The 21,984-nt window shown below is 43.8% G+C and overlaps 1 protein-coding gene across 1 annotated transcript in view; it reads left to right on the top strand.

Annotated features, from left to right (window-relative positions):
* PCP4L1 (Purkinje cell protein 4 like 1) overlaps window positions 1–21,168 on the top strand; it is a 31,301-nt gene extending 10,133 nt beyond the window's left edge. The window contains exons 2-3 of the mRNA XM_011976030.1: window positions 19,386–19,440; window positions 20,055–21,168. Coding sequence (XP_011831420.1) covers window positions 19,386–19,440; window positions 20,055–20,197 — 198 coding nt within the window. The 3' untranslated portion in view covers window positions 20,198–21,168. The remainder of the gene's footprint in view (window positions 1–19,385; window positions 19,441–20,054) is intronic.
* The last annotated feature ends 816 nt before the right edge of the window (window positions 21,169–21,984 follow it).

The following is a 21,984-nucleotide window of genomic DNA, read 5'->3' as shown; positions in this document are numbered from 1 at the left end:
AAATGCCTTCTACCTCTGGAAACATCTGCTTTGGAGTGAGGAAAATGAGAACTTGCTCATCCCTTTCTTAGTCTCCCATTTACGTTGCTGGTTTTAGCTGCTTAGGCAGGAGCCTCTAGCTGATAGAAGTGGATGACTGTCATCCTGTAACTTGGAAATATGGATGATTTCTTCTCTCAACTACAGCTGTGATTTCTTAGCTCTTAGAATGTCATCTTTATAGGGTCAGGCAGCCATAAGTAATATGGCTGAAGTCCAAATACACAAACTTGATGCGTCTTTCACCTCTGCCTATGGAGGCTCCTAACTGATGGAAGTGGTGGAGATAGAGTTGCAGGCAGAGAGGATGAAGAAAGATGAATAATTGTCTCTTCAAGGTGGTGGTTCTATGAATGCCTCCCTCTATTTTCTTTTTACTTTTCTATGTTTCTAAATTGTCTTTCACGAGTCTATTTTATCATAGAGAAAAATAAACTTAGTTCTGCAAAAAGTTCTTCAAAATAGAAAAATATATCTTTCACCAAGAAAACCTCAAATAAAATGTCAAAACATTTTAGTGATGCGATTTTAGATTTGTTAAGGAACACTGAAGATCATCTGGTCCAATATTCTCATTTTACAGGTGAGAAAACTGGGGCCCAAAACTTATCTAAGTTTATACTGTACTAGAACCAAGACTAGGGCACAGTACTTCTGACTTCTCATTCCAAAAGAATATTCCATAGGACTCCTTTAACATTTTACTTCAGTAAATACAGAATTTTTTTTTTTTTTTGAGTTGGAGTCTTGCACTGTTGCCAGGGCTGGCTGGAGTGCAATGGTGCGATCTTGGCTCATTGCAACTTCTGCCTCCGGGGTTCACGCGGTTCTCCTGCCTCAGCCTCCCAAGTAGCTGGGATTACAGGCACTTGCCACCACATCTGGCTAATTTTTTGTATTTTTAGTAGAGATGGGGTTTCACTATGTTGGCCAGACTGGTCTCGAACTCCTGATCTCAGGTGATCTGCCCACCTCAGCCTCCCAAAGTGCTGGGATTGCAGGGGTGAGCCACCGTACCTGGCCACAGAATTATTTAATTAGCATGCAATCCCTTAATATATTTCAAGTACTTTTTTTTTTTTTTAAGACAGTGTCTTTTCACCCACCCAGGCTGGAGTACAGTGGCACGATCATGGCTCACTGCAGCTTCAAGCTCCTGGGCTTAAGCAATCTTCCCACCTCAGCATCCCTTGTAGCTGGGACCACAGGTACATGTCACCATGCCTAGTTAATTTTTTTTGTATTTTTTGTAGAGACAGGTTTCACCACATTGCCCATGCTGGTCTCAAACTCCTGAGCTCAAGCAATTCACCCATCTCAGCCTCCCAAAATGCTGAAATTACAGGCATGAGCTACCATGCTTGGCCTCAATACTTTCTTTCCTTTTTTTTTTGAGATGGAATCTCACTCTGTCACCCAGGTTGGAGCGCAGTGGCACCATTTTGGCTCACTGCAATCTCCACCTCCTGGCTTCAAGCGATTCTCCTGCCTTAGCTCCCGAGTAGCTGGGATTACAGGCATGTACCACCAGGCCCGGGTAATTTTTGTATTTTTTTTAGTAGAGATGACGTTTCACTATGTTGACCAGACTGGTCTCAAACTCCTGGCCTCAAGTGATCCACCTGTCTCGGCCTCCCAAAGTGCTGGGATTACAGACATGAGCCACCATGCCTAGCCCCAAGTACTTTCTATAAGAAATATAGGCTGGGCGCAGTGGCTCGCGCCTATAATCCCAGCACTTTGGGAGGCTGAGGCGGGTGGATAATGAGGTCGGGAGTTCGAGACCAGCCTGGCCAACATGGTGAAACCCCGTCTCTACTAAAACTATAAAAATTAGCCAGGTGTGGTGGCAGCTGCCTGTAATCCCAGCTACTTGGGAGGCTGAACCAGGAGAATTGCTTGAACCTGGGAGGCAGAAGTTGCAGTGAGCCGAGATAGCACCACTGCACTCCAGCCTGTCACATAGCAAGACTCCATCTAAAAAAAAAGAAATATAAGCAATGTGGCTGAGTGTGGTGGTTCACACCTGTAATCCCAACACTTTGGGAGGCTGAGGCAGGAGGACTGTTTGAGCTCAGGAGTTTGAGACCAGCCTGGGCAACATGATGGCACCACTACCCTCCAGCCTGGGCGATAGAGTGAGACCCTGTCTCTCACACACACAAAAAAGAAATATAAGCAGTGTGATCTAATAATGCTGAGCAAGAGGAGAGAGACAAGAGACCAACATTAGATAATATTTTATCAACAGGGTTCATTCTGGTAGAATACTAGTCAGGGCAGGTACTATCCATCCTTATGCAGGATGCCTAGTCACCTTAAAAGTGGGTGCAGAAAATGCGGTGGAGTAGGTAAGCTGATAGGAGTGAAGGAAGTAGGGAGCCTGAAGGCCCTCTTTTCATGAGTTCTTAATTTCGATGTTCATCATTGATTCCCGTAATTGCAGGAAAGCAGGTGTCTAAGTAAAATTGGTGCACCCGATGACCAAACAGCCTCTGGATATTCAGTCCTCTTTCGTTTGGCTGTTTAACTTCCAAGTTGGGAGTTCAAAGGCTTTGGAAAGAGAATGGTAAGGCCAGATGTGATGGCTCATACCTATTATCCCAGCACTTTGGAAGGCTGAGGTGGGAGGATTGCTTCAGCCCAGGAGTTTGAGACTAGCCCGGACAACATAGCAAGACCCTGTCTTTACAAAAAATGAAAAATTAGCTAGATATGGTAGTGTGCATCTGTAGTCCCAGCTACTTGGGAGGCTGAGGTGGGAGGATTGCTTGAGTCCAGGAGGTCAAGGCTGCAGTTAGCCATGATCGTGCCACTGCACTCCAGCTTAGGCAACAGAGCACGGCCCTGTCTCCGGGGCGGGGGGAGAAAGAAGGGCAAGAAGATGGGGAAAGAAGAATGAGAAGAATGCATTAGGCTGGCAAGGTAAGTGATGAAATCTTACTGGGATTCAAGCATCCTGAGTGCATGATTTTCTAAATCCATACTCCAGACCTGCTGCTGAAAATGGCTTGACTCGGCTGGAATTATTTTAGTTACAAAAGTAAGCTAAATGAGAGCAGATCGAAAATCACATTTCTTTTTTTTTTTTTTTATTTGAGACAGAGTTTTGCTCTTGTTGCCCAGGCTGGAGTGCAGTGGCATGATCTCGGCTCACTGCAACCTCACCTCCCAGGTTCAAGCGATTTTCCTGTCTCAGCCTCCCAAGTAGCTGGGATTACAGGCACCTGACACCACGTCTGGCTAATTTTTTTTGTATTTTTAGTAGAGACGGGGTTTTATCATGTTGGCCAGGCTGGTCTCAAACTCCTGACCTCAGGTGATCCACCTGCCTTGGCCTCCCAAAGTGCTGGGATTACGGGTGTCAGCCACCGCGCCCAGCCTCAAAACCACTTTTCTAAAAGATCTGCATCCCAGAAAGGTGCCCATAAACAAGTACCTAGAAATCTAGACTTTGTCACAGTGTCCTCACTGAAGCCTGATTTCTATTTCCCTCTAGGCTTATTCCTGAAGGCATGCCCAGTACCCCACCCAGGGAAAAAGGGTGCCATTTACCATTCTGTTGTCTTTGGTGCTGCCTCCCTCCCACACAAAGCCCTCCAGCTGAGTGTTTGCTTTGTAGGCTGCAGGGGGATTAATACGTTTATTTTGGGACATTAACCATGGGTGGGATGCACATTGAAGATTATAGTAATAAAGGATGCTTTGGCACTACTCTCTCTCCCCCATTCCCTATACCCCAGTGTGGGGTGAAGGCACAGCTTTAAGCTGTGTGCAGAGCACCACAAATAACCACTCATTAAACTGTGGCAGCCCATGCTAGGGGGAACAGGCTGGGGCTGTTGACTCACTGCATATCATAAGCTGGCATGGCCAAGGAATTCTGCATCTGACTCCAGTTGGGGGTACTTCTATTCCAGGAAACGGGTGGGGTGGCTAAGAGGCGAGGATCAGACAACGGGGCTTGGGAGCTAGGACTGTTTAGGTTCTAATTCTGTCTTAGGATGCATCTGAGATATAGGGTATTGGGGAAATAGTCTATATATTAAGAGGGGAATGTGTGTATGTAGAACCTGTAGTAAAGATTCCTAGTTCTTTTTCTGTTATCTTGAGGGTGACCTTGAGCAAGTCTTTCTGAAGCTGTTTAAGGACTGCAGCTGGTTGCTGTACTGAAAGAATTGAAACAGTTCCAACAGTGCTGCAAAAACAGCAGTCTAGGGTCTTCCAGGGGCACTAGAGGATCCCAGAAGCCTCTATAAGGTTTTTTAGCAGTTACCTTCATTTAACATTGGAGGAGAATATGTCAGAAGGGATAAAAGGGTCCCAGGGCTGGAGTGGGAGGGTGCAAAGCCTCTTTGTCACCACTTGGAAGCAGATCCACTAACTCCTGTCCCCCTTCACTTCCTGCACCTCTAGCAGGGAGCTTAGGAAGCCTAGGATTTATGTCAATACAAAGGCAAGGAAAGGGATTTTTAAAGGCTAGTATTTAGGATTTTTAGGATTCAGTCCCTTTTTAGGTTTTCTGCCTTGGACTGTAGGACAGGATTCTGAGTTCCTGTGCGTATTCATCTAAACTAAGTAATTCTGGCAGTAAGTACCAAAATGTGTTTATAATGTGTTTTTATTTACACAGCAACCAAACTATGTCATGCAAATACAGGTATAAGTAGTCTAGGTATGATGAGGTGATCCTTGCTCCTGTTTGTTGCTGCTGTTAACAGCCCATGATCTCTCTTTAAAGAGCCCAGTGGGCTGAGGAATATGGGGAAATCTGAGTAGTATCCTTTCCAGGGTTCTAACTCACTGCTTGGAGCAGAAGGGGCGACACTATCTTCCCTTTTCCGGTGACAATGGTTGCTGTGGCAACACTGTTAAAGATGAAAGCCACAAAGGAAGGAGGAAACACAGCCCAAGAAGGGAGCAGGGAAGATTGGGCCTAGAGTTATAGGGTATCTGTTCCCCAGTAGTGGTAGCAGGAAAACAGCACCAAAGTTGCTACCATTTTGACTGTCTAGGTGCTTGCTACCACAGTACTATGTTTCGGTTTTGTTTTGTTTTGTTTTTGTTTTTTTAGACAGAGTCTGGCTCTGTCACCCAGGCTGGAGTGGAGTGCAGTGGCGCGATGTTGGCTCACCATGACCTCTGCCTCCCAGGTTCAAGCAATTCTCCCACCTCAGCCTCCTGAGTAACTGGGATTACAGGTGACCGCCACCATGCCTGGCTAATTTTTGTATTTTTAGTAGACACAGGGTTTCACCATGTTGGCCAGGCTGGTCTCAATCTCCTGACCTTAGGTTATCCCCCTGCCTTGGCCTCCCAAAGTGCTGGAAGTACAGGCGTGAGCCACCGCACCCGGCCAACAGTACTATCTGGTGAGGCAGGGAATAGACTTACACAATCATCTTCATGACACAAAAGTGGACGAAAGGACTCAATCAAGGAGATATAGTTTGTTTACTCATGAGTGCTAATCTCCTTCTCCTTGTGGTGTATAACTTAAAAAAAGAGATGTCCCAGGGTTTCCAGAGGTTTAGAGCCATTCTCAGCACTTCTGGGGGCAGACATTGGGAAGACAGGGAATCTGTGATTTCTAGGGCTTGTTTAGAGGGGGGAAAAAAAAAAAGAGCATTTATGAAACTCCTACAGTAGCAGAATAAGCCTCCAGGGCCCTTCGAGCAATCCCAGGTATTCTCTTCCTCTTTCAGTCCCACTTCGAGAAGAACTACTCTGTGGCAACTCCACTCTCTGACACTAGTATTTTAACCCTGCAGTAAATAACTCAGCATCTTGACCTAAACCTATTCTTATATTCAACCCCAGGGTATATTACTTTGGAATAATAACTATTTATTGCAATATGTGCTAGGTATTTTACATACATTTTCTCTGGTTCCTTTTACCTTTTTTTGTTCTTTTGGAGATGGAGTCTCACTCTTGTTGCCAGGAGTGCAATGGTGTGATCTCAGCTCATTGCAACCTCTGCCTCCTGGGTTCAAGCGATTCTCCTGCATCAGCCTCCCAAATAGCTGGGATTACAGGCATGCACCAACATGCCTGGCTAATTTTGTATTTTTAGTATAGACAGGGTTTCACCATGTTGGTCAGGCTGGTCTGAAACTCCTAGCCTCAAATGAGCCACCCGCCTTGAGCTCCCAAAGTGCTGGGATTTCAGGCGTGAGCCACTGTGCCCTGCCCTTTTATGTTTCAAGATAGATATTACCTCTCCCCTGCAGATGAGAGATCTGAGCACAGCAAAGCTAAGCAATTTACCCAATGTCACACAGCTAGGAATGACAGAGCTGAGATTTGAACAGATAGTCAATGCAGATCCAGGGTATGAATCCAGATCTGTCTGACTAGTGTGCCACATTGCTGCTCCCAGGAATTTGAAGCCTAACAGAATTTTATTTTATTTTTTTCGTTTATCCTCATCCTCTATGTGACGATAAGGCCTAAGCAAATTTTAATTCACATAAATATCCATTAAGTACCTACTATTACAAGACACAGGTTGTAGTTATTGTAGGCTAGACACAAACAAATGGAAAACATGGACTGTGCTTCAAAGGAAATAAAATCTAGCAGGGTGCTGAGGGTAGGCAAGGGGAGGTAAGACATATTACCTGTACTACAGGTACAGGTAATATGAAATATACTTCATGAGAAGGTCTTTCCTTCATTCTCAGCTCCTTTTCAGGCACATATGTTAAAGTGAAGGAAAGCAGTAACCTGGCTTCTGAATCCCTTTTCTATAACCTCTGAACTGGCTACAGAATAGAGGCCCTCAACTGTCTGAAAGCAAATTTGATTTCAGAAACTTAGATGATGTTGCAAATAAAACAGAGAGCCCCCCTCATTTATTTAAAAAAGACTTAGTGTAAATCATGTGTAAAGGATCAAAAACAATCAATAGGAATTAATGACACAAAAAGGAGGCCAGCATAAGAGAACCATATGCCAAGGTCCTGAGGTGGGAAGGAACATATTATGTTCCAAAGATGAGGTCACTGAGGTAATCAGAGGCTGAGTAATGTATAGCCTTTTAGGCCATATTAAGGATTTGGGGCTGAGTGTGGTGGCTTACACCTGTAATCCCAGCACTTTGGGAGGCTGAGGCAGGAATACTGCCTGAGCCCAGGAGTTTGAGACCAGCCTGGGCAACATGGCAAAAACCTATCTCTACAAAAAATACAAATATTAGCCGGGTGTAGTGGTGTGTGCCTGTGGTCCCAGCTACTCAGAAAGCTGAGGTGCGAGGATTGCTTGAGCCCAGGAGGCCAAGGCTGCAGTGAGCTGAGATTGTACCATTGCATTCCAGCCTGGGCAAGAGTAAGACCCTGTCTCAAAAAAATAGTAATAAAGGACTGGGCGCGGTGGCTCACACCTGTAACCCTAGCATTTTGGGAGGCCGAGGCGGGCAGATCACCTGAGGTCAGAAGTCCAAGACCAGCCTGGCCAACATGGTGAAACCCCATCTAAAAATACAAAAATTAGCCGGGCATGGTGGCACGTCCTGTAATCCCAGCTACTCGGGAGGCTGAGGCAGGAGAATTGCTTGAACTCAGGAGGCAGAGGCTGCAGTAAGCTGAGATCATGCCACTGCACTCCAGCCTGGGCAACAGAGAGAGACTCTGTCTCAAAAAATAAATAATAATAAAATAAAAATTAAAAAGAACTTCATCTTTTATCCCAAGAGCATCAGTAACCACTTGGGTTGTTACAGTTGCTCATGTCAGAGCCAACTGTGTTAGGGTGTGCAATGGTCTGAATGTTTGTGTACCCCCAAAATCCATATATCGAAATCCTAACCCCCAAGGTGATGATACTAGGTGAGGCCTTTGGGAGGTGATTAGGTCATGAGGACAGAGCCCTCATAAATGGGATTAGTACCCTTATAAAAGAGACCCCAGGCTCAAAAAAAAAAAAAAAAAAAAAAAAAAAAGACCTCAAGCTAGGTGCAGTGGTTCATGCCTGTAATTCCAGCACATTGGGAGCCTGAGGCAGGCAGATCACAAGGTCAAGAGATTGAGACCATCCTGGCCAACATGGTGAAACCCCGTCTCTACTGAAAATACAAAAAAATTAGCTGGGCATGGTGGCATGTGCCTGTAGTCCCTGCTACTTGGGCAGCTGAGGCAGGAGAATTGCTTGAACCCAGGAGGTGGAGGTCTCAGTGAGCTGAGATCACGCCACTGCACTCCAGTGATACAGCGAGACTCTGTCTCAAAAAAAAAAAGAAGAGAGACCCCAAAGAGGTCCCTCTCGTCTTCTACCATGTGAGGATATAGCAAAAGACGGCCATCTACAGATGGAAAGTGGGCCTCACCAGTCATTGAATTCAGGTTGTTTTCAGTTTTTGGCAATTACAAGTAGAGTTGCTATAAATATTAATTTACAAATGTATGTGTGAACATAAGTTTTAATTTCTCTTGGATAAATAGGAATAGGATTGGTGGGTGGTATGGTAAATGTATGCTTAAGAAATTGCCAAAGTAGCTATATCTTGCATTCCCACCAACAACATATGAGAGTTCCAGTTGCTCTATATCTTTGCCTCCACATGGTATCACCACTAAACAGAAAATTTTTAATAGATATATGGTGATATCTCATTGTGGTTTTAATTTCCATTTCCCACTTGATGATGATGTTATATATCTTTTCATGTGCTTGTCATTCATGTATCTTCTTTGGTGAAATGTCTGTTCAAATATTATACCCATTTTAAAAAACTGTGTTTTTAATTATAGAGATTTAGAAGTTCTTTCAAAACTTGTTCTGGATGCAAGCCTTTTATCAGATATTTGATTTGCAAACATTTTCTTCTAGTCCGTAGTTTGTTTCTTTTATTTTCCCCCGCCCCCTGAGACAGAGTCTTGCTCTGTCTCCAGGCTGGAGTGTAGTGGCACAATCTTGGCTCATTGCAACCTCCGCCTCCAGGGTTCAAGCAATTCTCCTGCCTCAGCTTCCTGAGTAGCTGAGACTACAGGCACATGCCACCGCGCCCAGCTAATTTTTGTATTTTTAGTAGAGACTGGGTTTCACCTTGTTGACCTGGCTGGTCTCCAATGCCTGACCTTGTGATCAGCCTGCCTCAGTCTCCCAAAGTGCTGGGATGACCAGTGTGAGCCACTGTGCCTGATCTTCTTTTTTTCTTTTTTCTTTTTTGAGAGAAGCTCTCACTCTGTCACCCAGGCTGGAGTGCAGTGGCGTGATCATAGCTCACTGCAGCCTTGATCTCTGGGTTCTAGTGATTGGTCCTCCTACCTCAGCCTCCCGGGTAGCTGGGACTACAGGTGCATGCCACCACACTTGGCTAAATTTTTTTTTTTTTTTTTTTTTTTTTTTTCGTAGAGACAAAGTCTATGTTGCTCAGGCTGGTCTCGAACTTCTGGCCTCAAGTGACCCGCCCTCCTCAGCTTCCCAAAATGATGGGGTTACAGGTGTGAGCCACCGTGCCCTGCCTAATTGTACATATTCATAGGGTTACATAGTGAGTGATGTTTTGATACATATAACATGTAGTGACCAGATCAGGGTAATCCCTAACCTTTTTTTTTTTTTTAAGCAAATTCTTCTAGATCCTGATTTCTTTTTTTCTTTTTTAAAGCATTTCCCTAAACTTTTAATATTGGTATTCCTGGGCTGGGCACAGTGGCTCACGCCTGTAATCCTAGCACTTTGGGAAGCCAAGGTGGGTGGATCACGAGGTCAGGAGTTCAAGACCAGCCTGGCCAACATGGTGGAACCCTGTCTCTACTAAAAATACAAAAATTAGCCAGGTGTGGTGGTGGGCGCCTGTAATCCCAGCTACTCTGGTGGCTGAGGCAGGAGAATTGCTTGAACCCTGGAGGTGGAGGTTGCAGTGAGCCGAGATCGCACCATTGTACTCTAGCCTGAGCAACAAAAGCGAAACTCCGTCTCAAAAAAAAAACACAAAAGTTATTCCTCAATATTGACAATTCCTGTTGTCCTAGACCTGCTTCTTTCCTCTCTAATGGTAGTTGGAAAAGAAATTCGGGTTGAGGGAGGCTTTTATTTTATTTATTTATTTTTTTAACTGACATCCTAAGTCATATATTTATTTGCTTCTTAAAGAGAGAGGGAAGCTTTATATATAAGAGAGTAAAGGGAACTGATTGTCAAGATTCCTGAGGAGGAGAAGGGTGATGGGATCTAGAGCTCAGATGGAAGGACAAGACATCATCTGACAAATGCTCTGAGAAGAGGCGGATAGGCAAATGTGTGGTGTTTCTCTTTCCTGGAAGTGGGAGGAAATGAAAAGGGTAGGTACTCCTGGGGAAAGTATTAGGGAAAGGGAGAAGGTTACTATGTCATGTTCCTCTCTGCAATCTCAAAGCCTAAAGAAAAAAAGACCCTTAAGCCAACAAGACTCTCCTTCTTTTCCTTCTTCCCCATGGGAAGGGAGAATCCGCAACTTTGAGCTGCAGAGGAAACAAAAGAGTAGTCATGGGGAATTGGCAGCATCATCAAGATGATGGAATGGAACATTGGTACACAGCAGGCTCAGAAACAAGGAGAAAAAGAAATATAAGAAAGTAGGTAAGGAAAGCAACTGAAACCTTCTAGGGAAAATAAATTAAGGAAAAGAATGAGTTGATGGGCCTCACAGTTGCTAATTAGTGTTTGGTATCTATTGAGAAATGAGAAACATTTAATCCTGGCTGGGGAGGGTGCAGGTGCCTCACACCTGTAATTCCAGCACTTTAGGAGGCCAAGGCTGGAGTATTGCTTGAGTGTCTCAAACAAAAAAAACAAAACCCCAGAAATCCTATTCAGTCCTGTGTGGGCAGTGAGGCTGAACTGAACCAAGCTCCAAGCTCACTAGAAACTTGGAATAACAGGCTTGAATGACAGTGAGGGAGGCATTTGAAATAGAAGCCAGTAGAATGATCCTTCACATGGAATTCTGAGACTCTGAAGGGCTGGGTTCTGGCTCTGTGAGTAAAGAACACATATGTAAACTGTGGCTGTCCTCCGGGAGTCAGTCTCGTGTGTCAGGAGGCCCACTGAGCAAACATTAAGATGAAAACCAGAATCAGAGTGATTAGATCAATTAAAAGAGCAGAAATGTGAGTGACAGGCATGGTCTGGGATCAGGTTGTCAAATATTAATAACATGTAAAATTGCCCCATAATGGCAGGCACGACTGGACCCTGTTCCCCAAGTTTCCTTTGGAGTATATGTGAAGATAGCATTGTATATGCATGCACATACATGCTCATACTTTTGATTGGAGATTGAGAGATAGCATAGGATAATGATCAGGAGCATGGATTCTAGAGCCAGACTGCCTGGGTTCAAATCCTAGCTTTGTGGCTTGTTTGTTCTATGGCTTTGGGCAAGATAACCTCTCGACTTCAGTTTCCTTCTCTGTGAAATAGAAATAATAATTATACCTATTTTACAGGGCTGTTAAAATAATCATTCAACGTGTTAGTGTTTATAAAGTGCTTAGAAAAGTAGCTGGCACATAGTGTATTATATATGATTGTTCATAAAGTAAAGTGAAGAGACATTCTGAAATCCTTGATTTCTTCCAGTTCCCCCAGTTGGGTCCTATAAGGAGAAGGAAGGATTTGCTAAATCATTTCATTGTTGTTATTTCTGGTTGGAAAAGCTCAGTATTGAAAGGAGTAGAAGGCTAGGCACTCCAGCCTGGGTGACAAGAGCAAAACTCCGTCTCAAAAAAAAAAGGAGTAGAAGAGCACCTGAGAAGTTTGTGATCCATACCTGGCTAGAACAAGGAGCTGAGAAATGCTGACCTGTTACAGCTCTTGCAGTTCGGCCTCACTCCTCTGGAGGTATGAGTTTTTGTGAGAAACACTAGAGTACATGGTCTCTGGTTCACCCAGAGTGGACCTCCATGCCTCCTTTGTTTATGTGAAATATGGTTAGTCTGATGGCTTGCAGATGCATATACCAGAGGACCTTAATTCATCTAAAATTGCTGCATTTCTGGAAGATAAACAGGAGGGTTGAGGCAGAGATCAGGGACTAATAAAGGACTGAGCACCACATAGAGGGTGGGAGCAGACAACTTGTGATCTAACTTCCCCCACCCCTAACCTCAGCAAATCATAAACAACTGGATCCAGAAGAACGTCTAGAGTGGCTATTTTGACAACTAGCTAGAGAGAAAGAGAGAAGAGGGTCAGGAGGTAAAAGCTCCTGCAGCCCTTTCAGTGGAAGGTAAAAGGGAAATTTCAAGGGGCATTGTGAGTAATAGGAGTTTTCTTCTTACAGCATCCTTTTCTGGTTTCCCAAGTGGAGACCCCCACTTTTAGATTATTATCTCTCATAAATGTAACCTAAATGGAGCTAGAAACCCTGGGGGTGGGGGGACCAGATGGCAGCTGAGCCACTGCTCCATTCCAGAGCCAGAGATATCAGGAGAGACTTGGGAGGGAAGCAGCTGGCAGGGCAGAGGGAAGGTAGCAGCCTGTGTGGTTTAGTCCTGACACACATTCCTGCTTATTCTCAAGGTCTGCTGATATGAGAAGGAATGTAGAGGAAACAGCCACCTAAGGGAAGATATTTAGAATCAGTCCAGATTTTCCTTCAAAGAGAAGGGGTTGGGGTGAGAGAAAAGATCTGATAGATTAAGGGAATAGGCTTAGAGTCAGACAGAGGGATAATGGCTAAATCATGGATCAGAGTCCGGGATTTACTGGGAAAAGAGAGCATAGGATTTGAAGTCAGAGATCATGAGACTATAGAACTTGCTTCTTAACCTATGACCCTCTTGTCTGGACAGTTGCTGTTATCCTATTAACTGCATACTCCATCTAGGTCATACTTTTTTTTTTGAGACAGAGTCTTGCTCTGTCACCCAGGCTGGAGTGCAGTGGTGTGATCTCAACTCATTGCAACCTCCACCTCCCTGGTTCAAGCAATTCTCCTGCCCCAGCCTCCCCGGTAGCTGGGATTACATTTGCCTGCCATCACGCCCAGCTAATTTTGTGTTTTTAGTAGAGATAGGGTTTCGCCATGTTGGCCATACTGGTCTCGAACTCCTGACCTCAAAGGATCTGCCTGCTTTGGCCTCCCAAAGTGCTGGGATTACAGGCGTGAGCCATTGCGCCCGGCCGGGTCATACTTTTACAGTGTGGACAAACCTCTTGTGATGACAGTATTCCTGTGGAAGTTGTCACCTCAGTAACTATTGGGACATTTTATCGATTATGTGCAAAATTAAGAATAGAAAAACATTTGACCACAGGGGTATTATGGGGAGAGAAAGAGTAACAACTGGGCCAGTCTCCTAAGTCTCAGAACAGTCCTTCCTGTCATGAAATCTTTCTTTTGGTCAAAGGGGAACAAGTAGGAATTCCATAGGGTTTCAGGAACACCTTTATGTATGTTCTTCCAGATTTTAAAATGAAAATGTATATGGGCCTGGCACGGTGGCTTGTGCGTGTAAACCCAGCTCTTTGAGAGATTGAGACAGGAGGATTGCTTGAGTTCAGGAGTTTGAAACCAGCCTGGGAAGCATAGTAAGACCCAGTCTCTACAAAAAAATACAAAAATTACCCAGCTGTAATGGTGTGCCTGTAGTCCCAGCTACCTGCAAGGCTGAGGTGGGAGGATCGCTGGAGCCTGGGAGATCAAGGCTGCAGTGAGACATGATTGTGCCGCTGCACTCCAGCCTGCATGACAAAGCAAGACTAATCTCTTAAAAAAAAAAGGAAAATCTGTGTGTATATATATTTTATATATATACACACACACATATGTATCTTACACAAAATTTGGACCATAACCGAGTTTGAAAAACTTGCCCATGTCAAATACAATATCGCATTAGCATTTTAAATGATTTTTTTTCTAAATTATTATTTTCTTTCCCCGTAATGTTTTATTGGAACCATTTACCAGAATTGAAAGAATAGTTCAAGCCAGGTGCAGTGGCATTGAACCTATTATCTCAGCTATTTAGGAGGCTGAGGAGGAAGAATTGCTTGAGTCCACCAATTTGAGATCAGCCTGGGCAGCATAGTGAGACCCCATCTTGAACAAACAAATAATTAGAGCTAATAAATGATTTCAGCAAAGTTGTTAGATATAAGATCAATATATAAAAATCAATGGTGTCTCTAAACACTATCAATGAAAAGTCCAAAAAAGGAAATTAAAGCAATTCCTTAAGGAAAGAAAAAATAGTTAAATACATATCCATATGTCTTCCACTTAGATTCAGTAATTGTTAACATATTAGCATATTTGTGTCAGCATGTGACAATATTTGGTCTTATGGAGACAGTACAGCCTGTTGGCTAGGAGTATGGAGTCGGTCTACCTGCGCTCCAAAGCCAGGTTCACTGTTTTCTATTGTGTGATTTGACTTGGGCAAGTTCCTCAACATCTTTCTAAGCCTGTTTTCCTCAACTATAACATAGGGTGCCATCTTAGAGATTTCAGAGGATTAAATGGGATAATGTTTGATATATAATAAACAATAAATATTATTTGGGTTTTTATCTCCTCTAAAATCACTTAGCCTGGAAGATAGGAACAGTATCTTAATTGGGTTCACCTTAAATTCATGGTCATTAACCCCCAGTGTGCCCTTTGTGCTATCTGGTAATCCTGCTACATCTTCAGGGTCTAGTTGTGTTGCCTAGATTGGTCTTAGACCCCTGGGCTTAAGTGATCCTCCTGCCTCATCCTATATCTCACCAGCTCACTCACTCTCCTTCTTAGATAATCCTTTCACTCATTCTCCTCTTCCCTCAAACATTTAATACTTCCTGTGCCTTCTTCACTCTCAGCTGACAACTGTCTTTCGTGTTTCATTAAGACAATGGAAACAATCAGAAGAAAACTTTTATACATTTCTACATCTGCCACCTTTCCTGTTTCTATGCCTGCATTCCTATATTGTAGATAAACTGTCTGTATTCCTATCAAAGGGCAACCCCTCCACTTATGCACCAGATCTATTTTCTCTTGCCTATTTAAGACATCACTCTGGTAATTATCCCCTCTCCTGTATCGTCAGTTTTTTTTCTTCCTTACTAAATCATTTCCATCAGCATTTAAAATCCTCCATCTTACCAAGCCTTCTCATAACCCAACATTCATCTCCAACTAACTTCCAAGTCCTCTGCCACCCTTTAAAGAAAGGATCTTTGATAGAGCTCTCTGTACTGAAAAATATACAGGCAGATCCAATTTATTTTACCATGAAACTTGCCTCAAGTCTTAATACTTCCTATTATCTCCATCACTACCCCCGCCCCGGGCCTCATCATCTTGCTTGTACCACTGTGAGACCCTCTTAATTGTTTTCCCTGGTTTCTCTCTTGCCCCTCTATTTTCTTTCTTTCTTTCTCTTTCTTTCTCTCTTTCTCTCTGTTTCTCTGTTTCTCTCTTTCTTTTTTTTTTTTTTTTCTCTGTTTCTCTCTTTCTTTTTTTTTTTTTTTTTGAGACAGAGTCTCACTCTGTCGCACAGGCTGGAGTGCAGTGGCTCGGTCTCAGCTCACTGCAGGCTCCGCATCCTGGGTTCACACCATTCTCCTGCCTCAGCCTCCCGAGTAGCTGGGAATACAGGCACCTGCCACCACACCCAGCTAATTTTTTGTGTTTTTAGTAGAGACGGGGTTTCACCATGTTAACCAGGATGGTCTTGATCTCCTGACTTCATGATCCACCCGCCTTGGCGTCCCAAAGTGCTGGGATTACAGGCGTGAGCCACCGCGCCGGCCTATTTCTTTCTTTTTATAGAGATGGGGTCTCGCTATGTTGCCTGGACTGGTCATGAACTCCTGGGCTCAAGTGATCCTCCCATCTCAGCCTCCCAAAGTGCTGGGATTATAGGCATGAGCCACCACACCCAGCCAGTAGTCTTTTTTTTCTACCCATCTGTCAGAATAATCCTTTAAAAACATGACAGACCATGTTTTCCTCTGCCCCCAAACCTATAATGTCTTTTCATCAGCTCAGAAAAAAATCTAAATTCTTTGTCTTGTTCCAAAGACACATATTCTGGCCATCTACCTAACCTCATTTCTTATATTTTCTCCCTTACATAGCTCCAGCCATGATGATCTCTCTTTCTCTTTACTCTTCCCCTTCCCATTCCCTCACCCTTGTTGCTTAGGCTGGAGTGCAGTGGCGCGATCTCAGCTCACCACAACCTCCACCTTCCAGGCTCGAGTGATCCTTCCATCTCAGCCTCTTGAGTAGCTGGGACCACAAGTGCATGCCACCAAGCTTGGTTAATTTCTATAGTTTTTATAGAGATTGTGTTTCACCATGTTGCCCAGGCTGGTTTCGAACTCCTGGACTCAAGCAATCCACCCATCTTGGCCTCCCAAAGTGCTGAGATTACAGGCATGAGCCACTGCATCTGGCCCGTGATGATTTTTTTACTCTTCCTTGAACATAACAGGCACAAACTTGCTTCAGGGACCTTCTACTTGATCTTTCATCTGCCCAGAGGATCTTTTCCCACACATTCACATAGCTTGTTCTTACATTGTCATTAAAGCCTCTACTCAAATGTCAGTCTTCAGAGAGACTTCCCTAGACTACTCTGCTTTATTTTCTTTCATGGCATTTGTCACTAACTGATGTATTTGTTGAATAAGTGCAGGGACTTTCTTTTGCTCACTGCTGTATGCCCAACGCCTATAGCAATACTTGCCATGTGATTAGGCACTGACGTATTTGTTGAATGAATCTTTTGCTTCTTTTATACCTCTTTAGTTTATAGAACAGTGTTGAACACAAGTAAGTGCTTGATAAGTATTTATTGAAGTGAGATGGAAACAGCATAATCTACAGAACATAAATTGGATTCTATCAGTTTCTTAAAGCAAAACCCTTACCTCTGGCAGTCATTCAACAAAGGTTTGCATCTGTAAAATGGGGGATGATAATAAATACTCCACTAAGCTGTTTCAAGAATTAGATGAGAAAACATTTATGAAAGCACCCAGTTTTTGTATTTTGTTAAATATAAAGTACTTAAAATTGTGAAGTGAATAAACAGACTCCAAAGGTACCAAGTGCAAGAGTGACTCTGTCTCCAGATGAACCATACCTTGAGACTGATGAATGTCCAGATGAAGTAGCCTTATTAATATAATTTTGAGGAAGGGGAATTACTATTTTTTTAGAGAGCTAGGGTCTTGCTTTGTCTTGCCAGGCTGGCCTTGAACTCCTGGGCTCAAGGGATCCTCCCAAATAGCTGAGACTACAGGTTTATGCCATTGTACCTGGCCTTACTATTATGTTTAACTCTCCATCTGAGCAGGGAACCTGGAAAAAAGCATACATATCAGCTGATTATTCTCACTTCAAATTCATGACCTCCTGCCTTATGAGGGGCCTGAATGTCTCTAGCAATCCTATCACTGTTCCTTAGTCCATTTACTCTCCTACTTGCCTAGGTGAGTATTTCTCCCTTCCTTTCTTTAATACCTCTTCCCTCCTCCTCTTGGATGATGACCTTGTTACATATTTTACTTCAAAAAAATAGAAGCAATTAGGTCTCCCTCCAAATGTTCCCTCTGCTTTCGCCTGGGCCTATAAACTCTGCCTTCCCTCCAGTTCCTGTGGGTGTCCTAGTCTAGCTCTTATTCAAGGCCAGCCCTCTATTGATGCACTAGATCTCACCCCCTCTCTCCTATTCCAGTAATGATCCTCTTTCTCTCCTACAGTTTTTCCTTGTCTACTGGATCGTTTCCATAAGAACACAAGCATTCTGTAATTTCTGTCATTTTAAATAAAATCTTCTTGTGACCTCATATCTGCCAGAACTTATACCCCCATCCCCATTTTTGGAATTCCTTCTATATTTGCTGCTGCAATTCCTCTCTTCCTTTTCCCTTTTGAGCCCATTACAATCATTCCCTCCGCTTTCTCCCCTCCTTCATGGAAAATTCTCTTATCAGTGTCACCAGTGATCTCCCCATAGCAAAACTCAAATGGTCAATCCAGTTCTCATCGTACTTGACTTACCTGCAGAATTAGACACAGTCATTCTCTACTCCCTGAAATATTTTCTTCACATGGCTTCCACATTACTGTAATCTCTTGGCTTTTCTCCTACCTGGCTTCTTCTCCATCCTGTTGATTTTTCTTAATTTCTACAATTCGAATCACTGAGATACCTCAGGATTTTATCCTTTTCTGTATCTGAACTCACTTTCTTGGCGATCCCATTCAGTCTCACAGCTTTAAATGCTATCCATATATCAATAGCTCCCTAATTTATATCTGTAGTCCAGGTCCTTCTCTTTAACTCATCTTGAATATTCAACTGGTAATAAAAGCATCTTCTCTTGGATGATTAATAGCCATCTCAAATTTGTTAAAAAATAAGCGCCTTATCCTCCCCCTAAAACCTCCTCTCCCTGTTTCCTACATCTCAGGAAATGGCAGCTGTATTTTTTTCAGATCATCAGGCCAAAAAAATTTGGAATTGTCCTTGACCCATCTCTTTCTCACAATGCTGTTTTTCAAATCAACAAATCATATTGGTCATAGCTGGAAAATATACCCGGAATCCAACCATTTACCATCTTCATCGCCACCATGCTGAATCAAGCTACCATCGTCTCTTGCTTGGTTTTCTGCAATAACCTCTTAACAGATTTTTCTGCCTCCTTTCTCATTTCCCTTTTATGCAAATCAGAGGTCTCTGGTGACTTCTCATCTCACTTGTAGTAACAGTCAAACTCCTTAAAAAGACTTCTAAAGCCCTACATAATCTGCTTCCACCCCCAGTTAACTCTGTTCTCATCTCCATTCATCTTTCCTCTTTCCTCTCTCCACTCCAACTACATTGGTCTGCTATTCCTCAAACAGGCTAGTCACACTTCCAACCCAGAGCCCTTGAAAACTCCTGCCAGATATCTATGAGCCTTACTTCCTCATCTCCTTCAGCTCTTTGGTCAAATGCAACTTTTCGGAGAGGTTTTTCCTGACTGCTCTATCTAAAACTGTATTCCTCCATTTCCACCCCAGTACTTACTACCTCCTTTCCCTGCCTTTTCTCCATAGCACTTATCATCACAGTAGTCATTTTATGTACTTTATTTATTTGTCTCTATATACACTGGAATGTAAGCTCCATGAGGGCAGAATTTCTTTGTCTGTTTTGTCCTCTACACTTTCTAGCATCAATAAATCTTTGTTGAATGAATTTGGTAACTTTTCCTCTGGTCTCTGATCTCAAGACTCGCTTCCTCAAAAGACTAAGGAAATGCACCTGGTGATAGGAGGGCTTAAGAGTATATAAGAGGTCTGAGGTGATGGTGCCTTCAAATTACTTCCATGAATATCTAATATTCTGATATTCTAATATTTTTTCCAGCTTAATACCAAAACGTCCCCAGCAACCAACCAGGCAGCTGGCCCAGAGGAAAAAGGTGAGTGGGGTTGGGCTAGGCAGTTTGTAGAGCAGGTGACTACAGAGACATGAAGACAAGTAGAGTGAGTCTGGAATTTCCTAAAGTCAGATATGAAAGGAATAAGCATGTGGATAAGTGAAACAAAGGACTAGGTTAGAACTATAGTACTATATCTATAGGCTTCCTTCTATTTTTCGTAGGAAGTAAACCTATCAGTATTTACTCCTTGATTTTAGAAACTGGGTCTGGAGTGTTGGGGGAGAGAGGTACAAGATAAGAAGAAACTCATCAAAAGTCCCAGCATTATCCCCATCAGAAATTGAGGGAAAGCTGAGGAAAGTGAGTGTGCATTGGAACTTGAACTGTAGGATTTATGAATAAGTGATGAAAGAAGACATTTGTTGTTTGGTCCAAGAGTAGCAGAGCTCCCCTAAGTAACTATAGCTAATTCCCAGCCTTAGTACCTTGACTCAGACTTCTAGGGGAATTATCAGGCATTCATAAGCCTAGCAAAAATTGGGGGACCCCAGAGTCTGGCACAAGGTGGACCTTACCCACTGTATTGGGGGCCTGGAGAAAGGGTCTGGAGTAGGTCAGATTAACTTATTAATGAGTCTCCCAACTATCTACAGGAAAAGCTGGCAATGTCAAGAAGGCGGAGGAGGAGGAGGAGATTGACATTGATCTGACAGCACCAGAAACAGAGAAGGCTGCCCTTGCTATTCAGGGCAAGTTCCGGCGATTTCAGAAAAGGAAAAAGGATCCCAGCTCCTGAATGGCCAGACCTGCCCTTCACCTTCACCCTGCTCCCTTCTCTCCCCTTCTCCACACCCGTGTATCTTTATCCCTTGTCCCTCTAGCCTTTCCTTGAGGCAAGTTCAACTCTTCAATATTCTTGTATCTGGCCCCCTCAAGCCATCACAGAAGTAGAGGCACAAGAGAGATGGAGAAGATGAAGACTTCAATCAGCAGTCACTTGTCTAAGGGTGGAACAATTTCTTCTTGGGATAAGGTTCTTTGATCAGTAGCTATGCCTGCCCTGTAGGGTTGAACAAGAGGCTTCGAGGCTGAGAGGTCTCCCCAAAGAACAATGTGGGAAGGAGGGGAAGGCCTTCAGAGTAGGGTGCCTGAGGGTGGGACATATGCACTGTTCTGCTAGTTACAGCATTCACACTTTAGGTAACATTTTTTTTTCCCCTTCAGATCCTTCTGCACCAACTCCAACTTCCCTTCCCGGGATCTAAGCCACAGTGGGGACTGGAGCCTCCCTTTCCCCCTAGCAGACCTAAATCAATCAGTTTATCCCAATAGTGCATGCTGAGTAGATTAGTTCCAAGGAAGGGAGACTGGAATGATGGTGTCAAGGAAAAGCCTCCCTCATCATCTAGTCTAGGACCATAACGGGCCGAAGCAGAAGAGGTTCCAGGGTCACAGGCAGGGGAATGAGAAGTACGGCACATATAGGGAGGAAAGAAAAGTGAAGAAGGGGGAAATCTCTGAAGCCACACGTTACTGCTGGGAAAAGGGTACTACCTGAAGGATTGTTGGGGCTTTGCTAACCTGTCTCACCTCTTACCCCCCAAGTCTAGCCATCCCCAGAGGCCATACAAACCAAGTGACTCCTGTAGTTCCCATTTGCCCCACTATGGAGTCAGGGGAAAAGTGGAATAGCCACTCCATGTGATTTTAGCATGTTTAATAATTTTAACAATAAATCACCCCACAAATGGGGTCATTTAACCTCTACTAATGTTTTTTCTTGGGAGGAACGTGATTATAAGCCTGAGCTGGCCTCAGGGAGTGGGGTGGAGGAGCAACTGTGTTGATTGCCTGATGGCACAAGAAACTAACACTGCCTGAGCAATTTTCAGACTGAAGCCAACCCTCCCTTTCCCCACCCCTACCAACCTTGCCTTCACCTTGATTTGCCACCCACATTGTCTCTGTGCTGCTGTCACCGCCCCCAGGGTGCACCTGCAAGAGTGCTCATTTTCCCTTTCTCCTTCCAGCTGAGAGCCTGCTGGGTACACATCCCTCTGAAACAAACCCCTCTGAAAACAAACCTTGCTCCGGATTCCCAAATGACCTATCCTAGATTTCCTTCTTGCTTTGTCTTCCTCCCACATTCTCCCCTCCCCTCCCTCTTGTTTATCAAATGGAAGGGAAGGAAAAGACTCTGGTCACTAGAGAGCACCACTGTTACACTAAAATTTTAATCCACCAATTACATAAAATTATGGCTTTGAAGTAGCTTAAATTGCTGAGAAAGTACCTCTCTATGCTAAAACCAGAAGTCAAACGTTTAAAGATTGAGCAAAGAATGATCTGGTTTTTTGTTTGTTTGATGGTTTTTGAGATGGAGTTTTGCTCTTGTTGCCCAGGCTGGAGTTTTATGGTGTGGTCTGGGCTCACCTCAACCTCTGCCTCCCAGGTTCATGCAATTCTCCTGCCTCAGCCTCCTGAGTAGCTGGGATTACAGGCATGCACCACCATGCCTGGCTAGTTTTCTATTTTTAGTAGAGATGCGGTTTCTCCATGTTGGTCAGGCTGGTCTCGAACTCC

Source organism: Mandrillus leucophaeus, unplaced genomic scaffold, assembly GCF_000951045.1.
Source record: "Mandrillus leucophaeus isolate KB7577 unplaced genomic scaffold, Mleu.le_1.0 Scaffold1014, whole genome shotgun sequence".
NCBI classification, from domain to species: domain Eukaryota; kingdom Metazoa; phylum Chordata; class Mammalia; order Primates; family Cercopithecidae; genus Mandrillus; species Mandrillus leucophaeus.
This window is presented reverse-complemented; position numbering and strand designations above follow the sequence as displayed.